At 41.3% G+C, this 11,747-nt stretch overlaps 2 protein-coding genes across 2 annotated transcripts; both read right to left on the bottom strand.

Annotated features, from left to right (window-relative positions):
* Positions 1–8,757: 8,757 nt before the first annotated feature.
* Positions 8,758–9,698, bottom strand: LOC135699245 (mucin-2-like; the record flags this gene model as incomplete). Its single annotated transcript, XM_065219448.1, has 1 exon — positions 8,758–9,698. A coding segment is annotated over one exon (921 nt), but the record flags the coding sequence as incomplete, so codon positions are not given.
* A 746-nt stretch (positions 9,699–10,444) lies between these two features.
* LOC135699231 (mucin-2-like) lies at positions 10,445–11,504 on the bottom strand. The gene has a single exon (XM_065219436.1). The coding sequence runs from the start codon at positions 11,502–11,504 to the stop codon at positions 10,458–10,460; it is 1,047 nt and encodes a 348-aa protein (XP_065075508.1). The 3' UTR covers positions 10,445–10,457.
* Between the last annotated feature and the right edge of the window lie 243 nt (positions 11,505–11,747).

Here is an 11,747-nt window from a genome sequence, read left to right as displayed (position 1 = left end):
TAGAAGATTACAACTCTAGAGAGCATTTTGTGTGGTCGTTGGGGGCGTGTGGTTCTGAATATGGCAATGAGTTTGACTTGTTTCGTCTACTAACGACTCTCTGATGACAGTGTTGGGGAAGCAGCAATGCTACATCAACATGTTTCGTCTAGAAACGATTCTCAACATCATATGCATATACGTAATTGGTGGTTATTTCGTTAGTGCAGCAATGCTTGACATTTCCCATTTTTTAAATAATTTCTTGTTGAAAATCAACAATTGGAAACGCTGCTGTCGATGCGTAGAAATATTTCTGAACGATTGGTGATAAAATTATTATTAACGTTATTAAAATAGTTATTAACGTTCAAAATCTTTCATAATCTCGTTACTTGTATGTAACCCGCCAGCCTGTCGCGCTTCCCCTTTTTGATAATTGTATGGCTTATGCGCCACTCCAAAAGGAGACCATCCAACAAGTTAATGCGTTGCCCGGCTATGAGACCTTCCTTAGGGGAGGATCAATTTCCCCGAAAAGGGGAAGGAAGCTGACTGGCCGACTTAAATACGTCCACTGTACTTCACGTGACACGTGTGGATGCCACTAATCTTCAAAACATTTCATCACCGGCCCAGCCTCAAAATCCCAAAAAGTTCTGACCCGTTTCCGAATAGAGAGCAGTCAAATGGTCAGTAACGGGCTGACCTCCCAGTAACATCAAATTCCAAAAGAAACTAATATCGAACACGGAGCAACATGAAAACCTTAACAGATATTAACCAAATAACATTAAAAATATACAACGGATTACATTCAGAGTATAGATACGAAAAACGGTTTATTGGGAAACATTTGTATAGTTCTACATAATATAAAGCTCCACTCTCATTTCAACGCAATTATCGCACAAAGCGTTTTATTGTTGCTGTACTTCCCTACATTCGTATTGTATTTCTAGGCCTAGATTTTTGTTGTTCCTTTCCCTTTACTTTTTCCCATTCTATCTCCTAGCGCGTGTTTAATATCCTACCGTTGCGCACTACTTCGGTCCGGAAACTATCATCGATGCGATGAACTGATGGGTGTCTCCTACACCGATTCGCGGGCTTACGCGTGGAGCGTGGTACATACGCTCGATTGTCCGGATGCTGTTGCTTGCGCGCCGAAACAGTAGTTTGCACGTGTTCAGTTGCTGTTAACCGATACAGCGATGGTGAGCCTGCCTGCCAAAGGCGCGAAACTGGTGAAGGCGTCCTTCTTCCGGCCACGTGTACCCCGGGATCCTTTGTAGCTGATAGGTGGGGTCAAAAGCGGTCGTAACTGAAACGGTGGTGTGTCGGCAATTGGCTTGCGCAGCCACGAACCTATTAAGTTTCAGGAAAACCAATGCACGCATGGGGAGAATCACAATCACGCCCTCAAGGTTATCTTAACCAGTAGATTTACCTGACTATGTTCACTTCTGCACACACTACCGTCAAACTTCTTGCACTAATAACTAATTTGTGCCTAACTAAGGGAAAGGATAATTAATTTAGCAAATGCCCTATTAGGATTTCATGTCACTTTATGCACACCTTTTTAAACCCACCACGGCACGGATCAAACACTGACCACTCTTGCCTCTTCCACGAACCAGAACAAAGTGGAAGATTAATGACTGAGCAAATCCTCAGATACCGCGCAAGGAGATCTTCGTCCTCAGATGACGCGAATTTGGACGACGTCAAAATCACGATTTTCGATTCTCTAAATTACTCACGCGTAATTCCTTCCAAAATTAGTAGCATCTCATTCCAACTGGCTATTCAAACCAACCAGTCAAATTCTCTCCCAAGTTCGGGAAAAGTGCGCAAAACCGAATATGAAAGGTCAACGCATTTTGAATCGATTAGCTTGTGGGTCGATGCCCGCAAGCCAATGCGGTGAAATTGTGGCATCAAAGTGATACACCAGGCAACCTATCAGGCTATCGGGACATTTCCTTTGCGCTTGTAGCTTAGCGCAGGGAACTCATTCGAATTATTTTATGGCTACTGGAACTCTTCTAACTGTGGCTCTCCCTTGGCGGTGAATACATTTAGGCTGAAATTTTAAAGACGAGCTTTCATGCTATAAATAATTTAACGTGACTACACACAAAACTAATGATAACGAGTTGGAAAACTAACTATATTTACAGTTGATATATCTTCAATGATATCCAGAAATTAATACAGCGTACTTGCTACATGTACCATTTTTGGTTTTTATAAAGTGTACCCCCATATAGAAATTACAGACGTAGTCCTACGTTAAAAATCGTGTACTGTCACCTGGAAAATCCATCGTGGTCCGTGTACAAGCTGGCTAAAGTGTTGAATTTTCCTAGAAACACCATATGGCCCGTGCTTAAAACGTACAAGAAAACCTTGACGACGAATCGGAAGCCTTAAAGTAAATGCCGGAGTTTAGCTGCCACTTGTCAGCTCCATGGAAAGGTCGTGAGGTCCGTCAGAAGCACCCCAGGAATGTCCGATCGCGATTTGAGTAAAAAGTATGATGCCGCCCGTAATGCAGTGCAGCGAATTCGCTACCGCGAAAGCTTACCACGCCAGTATGCAACCAAATCGATCACTCAAGCAGAATACCGTAGGTAGAACCCGTGCTTGAAATAAGCTTGATGAAACCTATGTAAAGGCCGACTTCGGACAGCTTCCAGTACCAACAGTTTACAAGGCGAAGGTTAGAGGAGGTATGCCTGGCAGATTAAATTTTGTTTTTGTGGATAAATTCGCACGCAAATATAGGGTGGAGTGCTACTTCGTCGTAATCGCCCAATCCCATTCTATCGAGCAGAAATCATCAATAATATCCATGATTTCACGGTGGAAAAAACAATTTTCGATGATTGTTTCGATGCGTTAGCTCATAAGCTACAACACAAAGCCCATAAGAGTGCGTTGTATGAATATTTATACTCATTTTTCTCAAAACAAAAGATACGCTCCTAGCAGATCTTTTTTTTCTGTCTTCATTCGTAGAATGAAGAAAAACCTAAAAAAAAAACCAATGGCGTATCAATATGTTAGGACGGAATTGACACTCTTAGAACGAATTTGCAATCATGAAGCAGTGTTAGATTTCTTACAATATCCCAAGAATTTGTGACTTTTTTATCAAATCCATCGGTACGTATGGAAAGGTAAATAAATTTGGAAGTCATCTATGGTAGAACCAATCTATTTTTGAGTTTATATCCATTCGAGAAAAGAGGTTAAGATGATTCGCTGTAACATCCTTATTCTCGGAACCACTTCGAAACATTAAGTGCATAAGTAGAAGCTTCTACGACACGTGCAACATTCAAATTGTTACTCCACGTTTGCTGCACTGCAACATACATGAACAATCAATTTCAGGTGAAATTGGGTACTGATTTCCGAAATTTGTGTGATTGAAAATTTGAAGTGGAAGTGCATGTATAGCCTACGTAGTGGCCATTTGGGGACTCAACAAGGAATCACCTCAAGTGTGGGTTATGCTTAGTAGGCCGGAAATTACATAGATTCAAACCCCTATGGGGAATAGGGAATTTGCAGCTGCGGCTGGAAGACAGAAGTTTCCATTACTGAGAAAATGATGAACTCTTCTTCTTCTTCTTCTTCTTCGCATTTCAAGCTTATTGCATATCGCACATTAGCTTATTGCGTGCTCTCAACTTAGTGTTCTAGAGACACTTCCACATTTAATAATTGAGAGCTTTCGAAAAATTCCTAGACCGGACCGGGAATCGAACCCAGCCAGCTCCAGCATGGTCTTGCTTTGTAGCTGCGCCTTTACCGACTGAGCTAAGGGAGGCCCCAAAATGATGAACTCGGAGGTTTACAAAACCGAATGTCTCCAGAAGCGAATTCTGCCCTTCATCCAGTCACATGATTTTTTTTTCTCTGTTCGGGACATAACACCACTGCGACCAGTAATTTGATCTTTTGTAGTATATCCCGTATCCTTAGTTTAGTCCATGTCGTATTACTCCATCACTATTGAGAAATGATTTTTTTTTTCTTTTGATTTGTATTCCGTCCATCTTGTTTTCCGTGCTGAGCACCAATACTACCGACGCCAGGGAGGCAGCTCCCACACCTGGACCCTACTTATCGACCCATCAACTCATGAACCAGGGACCAACGACTTTACTTCCCTTCCGAAGGAAGGCGTGATCAGATATGCTATGCCTCAGAACCAGGCTTCCGGAAATCTCACGTGTACACAAATGCGACAGCGAGCTGGGAGACGGAGCGTCGCATGACTCTCAAATCCATGGTGTGCTACATTATTGTACAAAAGAGAGATCAGAACGATGCGCGCGACAAGCTACACGCTCTCAACAAATTCGAGCGTTTCAATTTTTGTTTGTCTCATCGCATTGCTCTCTCAATGCGACGCATGTATTCAATCACATGCGACTGTTTCATTGAAACATCTCAATGCGCTCTCTCAGGGCGCCATCGCCGTGCGCTGTTTCGCATGCTTTGACTCTCGCGGTCCCATCATAAGTGATGTTGTCGGGTGACGAGGTAAGGGACTGCAAGGGTTTGTTCACAGAAGACTTGTGGCCCTTTGCACATGTGGATTTTGAAATGGGGTAAAGCTTTTAGATGGTTCCAGGAATATCTTCTAGTATGGATTCAAGCAGACTCAACTCATGGTTCCAGAGATATACTGGAATCACCGTAAGATCACCACTAATGATCCTAGGAAGACGCAATTGCTTGTCGAAATGATGCTAAAGGAAGGTAAAGGAAGGCTACGTGAGCGGTGGATGGCAACCTTACGGTAGTTGGGATACCGTTAGCATGTTAGCACCCAAATAATACCGGAATATCTGTGGAACTATGTGTCCTTCAACAAGTCCTTATGCGGAAATATTCTAAAATACATATTTTGGAAGCCTCTGAAGCTTTCAGCCCATTTGGTGGAAAAATAAGCAAGTTATTGCGCATTTGCACCAAATTAAACTCAGAATCCCTCAGAATACTTTTACTCAGACCAGTAAAAATATAAATGGACGATTTTGAATGTAAAACAGCACTATACTATACAAGATCATATGGTCGGCCTTAAGTCAGAAGGGACTAAGTAGCAAAATAAAAACAAAAAATGAGTTAATGATATCATAAGATCAAGAATTCCCTCAGCTACATTTCAATTTTTCAGCCAGATTTGAAAAATTAGAGCAGCACCAGAAAACGGTCAAATGATTTTTCCCATTACATAAGACACAATATTGAACAGCCACTTTAAATTCGTTTTTCTCAAAATCAAATAAAAAATTCACATTTCGGTCTGACTTGACCGATCATATCAAGACGCTAGTAATGAAAGAACTCTGAAGATTAATATTTTTATTTGTCTGGCTTGAGTGAACACTATTTTAAGGGATTATTTTCAACGCAGAAGTGTACTTTGCTGCAAAAACGTTGGTGGTGACTTCTCATTGCATACACACAAGTCTGCACTTAAAAATTAACCAAGCTTAACATGTTGTAAATGTGTTCTATCAGATCAATTGAGTTGAAATGTTTGACACAAAACTTGCTTTTCCATTGACCTTTGTCCGATCAGCTATGCACAAATTTTATTTTTATTGTCACCTTCCAGCAGGTGCTTCAAAAAATTTGGTATTTCTTACACGTGAAATTCAACATATTTGTAGTTTTGCGTCAAAATTTCAGCCCAATTGATCATAACAGAACACATTTATAACATGTTAAACTTGGCTAGTTTGTATGAAAACGACCTTTGTCCGATCAACTTTGCACCACAGTGTACGTAGGTACGAAATACTGGATTAAGGTTAAAGTAATAAATTTAGGAACAATTTGTGTCATATCTGTATTACGGATTGTTGCTAAGCTTCTTGCTTCAGGAATTGTATTGAATACCTGTCAATCAACAAAACTACGGCAGCAACTGAATTCTTCAGATGTGTAAGCGCTCACAGGATAGTTCATATCAGCCACCATGATGCTGAATTGAAGCAATCAATTTGCGACGACAGATTTCTAAATAGTCCTAGTGTTAGTACCGTGGACCCTCGGTGAAATTTTAAAAAAAAAAGCATATTAACGAGCAAATAAACCACAACTTGATTGTACATTTCGCTTACCAAAGCCACATCTCTTACTTCGTTCGTTATGAATGGGCTATTTTTCAAGTTAATCCTTTAATCAACGAAAATTGCCGCTAGGAAAACTTTGTTGGTCATAACCATCCGACGCCTCTTCTCCATGTTCGATAAGAGTGTAGTAGCTAGGTCGCTTTCCATCGTTTCCAAAACAAAACAACACTTTCCCCACATCAAGAACACGAGTTGGTCTTCCAGTTGAGTTTGTTATTTCGATGTCGCATTGAAAATTTTTTTGAAATTGCGAAAAGCGCATGAGCTTCAGCTCACGCGACGTCGCATAATACTCGTTCTCATGAAACGCATACATCCGGAAATGTGCTGTGCTTACAAAACAGTGCGACACACAGACATTATGAGAATGTGAGATGCGACAAAACTGAAGAGAGAGAAACAGAGTGCTACAAATCTCTTGCGCATGAGACTGCTATGATTATGAGACTATTCGTATTGCGTCTCGCATACGGTAGCGCGCGCACTGGAAGCCTGCTCAGAACATCCCGGCGGCACCGACTGGGATTAAACCCAGGCCGGCTGGGGTGAGAGGTACCCGAGCAAAGTCGGTTAACAAAATGAAAGCAAATCGATATTAAAGTTTGCAGTTCCTATCATAATGAAAACTAATTTTGATTTCAATTGTCGCGACAGAAGTCTGATATCATATTGTGTTTTTATTATGCAGTCAACACTTTTTAAATTAAAGCAACTAAACTTGAAGTTCTGCTGTTAATTTCTTGTTTAAAATTTGATTTAAGTTGATCTGTCGTTAAACTAATGATTATTTTTTTTTTTTTTTTTTTTTTTAACAAATTTAGGTCATTTGTGACTAGCCCGAGGTGACAATTGAGCTCAAATCTTTCAGCGTGAGAAGCATGGATGCTAACCATTTACGACAGGCCCATATTCAGTCAAACATTATGAATGCAAAATCAGTAATCAAATTGATTTCATTGAAAGCAGAATTAGTTTTCCGTTTGATGCAACAGTGTAAAATGTTGATCTCATTTTTGCTGTGTTAGCCGTTAAGTCAACCAAAATGAGATCAAATGGAGTAGTCAAAATAAGTTACATCATAACAGCAAATTCTGATTTCAATTTGATCTCTAACTTTGCTCGGGTAATCACGCTTACCACTACACCACCGGCGCCGCTACTATTGAGAAATGATGAAGCATTCGATTTTTTTTACAGTTGTCATTCTCGCATTTATCGCAAGGATCCGACTCTAATTGAAAGGTCCCGCTCTTTATACCCTTCGGAGTGTTGAAACACCTTCCAAAGGCACGCCCCTTTGTCAGTCAAAATTGGATTCCTTAGCAACAAAATTAAGGAATGACACCGATAATGACCATGCATCAGAACCCTAGTCTTTACCACCTCAAACTAGGGAACAACGAATAGAAGATTAGGAATCACATAGATGAAGACTAACTAACTCATTTTTTCCTTGTTTCAAGATCATCCTCGGTGGATAAAGCCGAGTCTTGTCACTATCAACAAGACATAAAAAGTAACAAGGACTAAGATGTGTTCCTTGGAATACTCAAAATCCTGTTCCCCTAGTTTGAAGTAGTCAGGACCAGGAATCGGTGGTAGATCTTACATCCCGTAACGTACCACGAAAAGGTTATCTATTTACTAGGTCACATGATGGTCTGGTGACATTTTGGTTGGATTTTGCGAGCTGTCACAATGGCAACGGAGTCCAGTTTGTTCCGAAAACCCTCCAACCCGCCCAATTGTCCCCAGTTCAGGCCCATTGAAAACTACTGGGAAATTATGAAGAGGAAACTGAAGGTAAAAGATTCAGTCATCAAAACGGCTCGGATAAAAAAAAGGTAGGATAAACCTACGACTGGATGCCTTCCTTCAAATAACAACTGAAGTGCGGTAAAAAATCGGTAGAACTGTTTCAAACACACAGTTGGTACTTGAGCGGGTCGGTTTTCATCTCTTTTTGCCAGTGGTGGCGAGGGGGGACACCCCTCCCCATCCCTCTCCAAAGGGGGAGTTTGGTAAAGAGAGATGAAAAAACCGATTTGTACCATCCTTAAAAGTTGTCCTAGCTCGCTATTCTAATATCTATATGCAATCTTCACACTGCCGTACTTTAACGGAGCTATCAACTCTATGCTTTCATCTACTCCATCTATCGTATAAAAATTACCACTACAGTCTGTTATTTGAAATTAGCATCTTCAACTAGGATAAAATCGCCAAAACAGTGGACGAGACCGCTTGATGGGTCGTATTAAGGGAAAAGAAGATTTCCTTCCAAACCGCGACGAATAGTTCGTATTATTTTCTTAAAATATAAGGAATAGTTTTCACTTGAGTGAAAATCGTTTTCAAATCCGTTAATTCAAATCCGGAATAGACCCAAATGCTGTTGTTCCATTGATTCGCGCGCTCGTAGGATTGACAGTCCCGTGGGATGAACACCGCAATAGATTGCGGTTGTAATAAAACTCTTGCGTCGTCACATTGCTAAATTGTTTCGCTTTATTTCGTTTACTTGCATTCTTCAGTTCGCATTCACACAACTTGTCTTCTTAAAGTAACCTCAATTGTCTTCTGTGCATTCGTGTCATATTGGTGAGTATCATGTTCGGATTTGGGTAGCATTTACTTTCCACCGTCATACGGAAAGACATCGTTGTACCGTGGTTGATCGTCATAGGTGGCAAGTTGCGGCAGGTAGGAAGTTTCAGGTTTTTTCACCGGCAGATAGGCATTCGTTGGTTGACAGACGGTGGTGGTAACTGGTGGTAGTTGAACCATTTTGGTAATGAATTGGGGAACGGGAGTGGTCACTGTCTTAGTTGCAGTACTCGTTAAAATCTTAGTTTCAATTTTGGTTGAAGTGCTAGTCAGTATATCGGTCCGTGTCACTGGTGGTTTAGTAGTGGTGCTGACAGAAACTGAAGTAACTGGTGGTAGCGGTGGTTGAGTGGTAGTGACAGTTTTAATGATGGTACGGTAGACGGGAGTGGGTGTTGAGATGATGGAAGTAGATGTGGTGGTTACGGGAGGTAAGGTCTTGGTTTTCACTACAGTCGTAGGAGGAAGTGTACGTGTTGTTACAGAAGGAGTGAGCGTGCGGTATTCGATGACAGGAGTAGTGGTGGTAATTAAAGAAGTACTGATACGTACTACCGGTGGTAAGGTCTTAGTAGAAGTCACCACCGTTGGTGGAAGAGTGACGACTGGCCCAGGTACAGTTTTATATTCTGTAACTCTGGATACCACAGGGGAAGTCACGATATAGTTGGATGTCTGAATCCTAGTAACTGGGGGCAGAGTAACTACACTTGTGGTCACTTGTGGTGGAAGTGTAACTGGTGGCAGAGTGGCTGTTGCAGTCGTTGTAACAGTTGTGTACACTGGGGTTGACCTGACTACAGTAGTAACTACGGTGGATACAATCGGGGGTAGAGGAACGGTCTGTATAATCGTCTTTGGTGGTGGAGGAGGTGCAGTGCGTGTGACGATAGTGGTACTTGTTACAGTTTCATATGCGGGAACAGTTTCGGTGAGGACGGAAGTACGGAAACGAGTAACAGGTTCTGGCTGTAGCGGCACAGTTTTGGTAATAATAGTCGTGGTTACTTCGTTGGTGGCTGGTGGAAGATATTCTAAATTGCACGAAGGTTTGGGGTAGTCATATCCATTAAATTCCATTGAGCGAACCGAAGCCGCGAGAGTTGCTATTAAAACTACGAGCAATTTCTGGAATGGAAAATTGAAACAAATTTATTTAAAGATTAGAGGAATACAACGATTCAATATTCTCAATGGTTTACAAATTAATATTACAATATTGAAATTACTGTGATAAATTCAATCTTTTTATTTTTGCCTGAGACCTGTATCTTCCATCTTCAGGGCTAAAAATGTTAAAAAATGGATAAAAGCAAATATGTCAACAACATAGGTGCAGACAAGTTCCCTCCATAATATATAGGACTATATTAACGGTTAATATCTTGGCAGCCAGATGACGGAACCATCTGCATGCCTGCGGTCAATAATAGTGTGCGTAGTGACCACACAACTGGATCTCTAACGCAGAGCTCCATCGTAGCTTGTCATCAAAAGCCGATATCAACAGAAATTGCAGAACGGAAGTGGAGGTGAGTCCAAAATAAAACTCTTGCGTCACATTGCTTAATTGTTTCGCTTTATTTCATTTACTTGCCATTCTTAAATTCGCATTCACACAACTTGTCTTCTTAAAGTAACCTCAATTGTAATTTGTGCATTTGTGTCATATCGGTGAGTATCATGTTCGGATTTGGGTAGCATTTACTTTCCACCGTCATACGGAAAGACATCGTTGTACCGTGGTTGATCGTCATAGGTGGCAAGTTGCGGCAGGTAGGAAGTTTCAGGTGTTTTCACCGGCAGATAGGCATTCGTTGGTTGACAGACAGTGATGGTAACTGGAGGTATTGGGATCGTTGTGGTAATGAATTGGGGAACGGGAGTGGTCACTGTCTTAGTTATAGTACTCGTTATAATCTTAGTTTCAATTTTGGTTGAAGTGCTAGTCAGTTTTTCGGTTCGTGTCTCTGGTGCTTTAGTAACGATTGTGGTAGAGTATGAAGTAACTGGCGGTGGGGGTGGTTGAGTGGTAGTGGTAGTTTGAGTGATGGTACGGTATACGGGACTAGGGGTTGGGATGATGGAAATAGATGTGATAGTTACGGGAGGTAAGGTCTTGGTTTCGAGAACAGTCAACGGAGGCAGTGTACGCGTCGATACAGAAGGAGTGACAGTGCGGTATTCGATGACAGGAGTAGTAGTGGTAATGAATGAAATGCTGGTACGTACTACCGGTGGTAAGGTCTGAATTGTAGTCACCACCTGTGGGGGAAGAGTAACGGCTGGTCCAGGTACAGGTTTATATTCTGTAACTCTGGATACGACGGGTTTAGTCGTGGTATATGTGGTTGTCTGAGTTCTAGTTACGGGGGGAATAGTAACGATCTTCGTGGACACTTGGGGTGGAAGCGTAACTGGTGGTAGAGTGGTTGTTACAGTACTTTTAGTAGTTTTGTACACTGGAGTGGTTTTAATTACAGTACTAACTACTACGGATGTCTCTGGACGTAAAGGGACGGTCTGGATAATCGTCTTTGGTGGTGGAGCAGGTTTGGTGAAGATACTGGTACTTGTTATAGTGTTGTATACGGGAACAGTTTCGATGATGACGGAAGTACTCAAACGAGTGACAGTTTGTGGTGGTATTGGCACAGTTTTGGTAACAATACTGGTGCTTACTACGGTGGATTTAGTAGGGTAGCCAAAACTGCACGAAGGTGTGTAGCCTATATATCCATCAAAGGTCATTGAGCGACCCGAAGCCGCAAGAGTTGCTATTAAAAATACGATCAATTTCTGGAATGGAAAATTGAAACAAATTTAATTCTAGGTTAAAGGAATACTACGGAACCACTGTGAAGGGTAGACAAATTAATATTGCAATCTGAACTTGGTTACGTTTGGTATCATCGTTGCCTGAACTTCCCTGAGTGTTAGAATAAATAAATTTTATAATAATTGAATCTTTATATTGCGTCTTTTGAAGTTTTA

Source organism: Ochlerotatus camptorhynchus, unplaced genomic scaffold, assembly GCF_037179485.1.
Source record: "Ochlerotatus camptorhynchus isolate MF236.1 unplaced genomic scaffold, CSIRO-AGI_Acam_v1.1 ptg000105l, whole genome shotgun sequence".
Taxonomy (NCBI): Eukaryota; Metazoa; Arthropoda; class Insecta; order Diptera; family Culicidae; genus Ochlerotatus; species Ochlerotatus camptorhynchus.
This window is presented reverse-complemented; position numbering and strand designations above follow the sequence as displayed.

Coding starts and splice junctions, on each gene's coding strand:
- LOC135699231 (XM_065219436.1), bottom strand. CDS start 11,504: ATGACCTTTGATGGATATATAGGCTACACACCTTCGTGCAGTTTTGGC.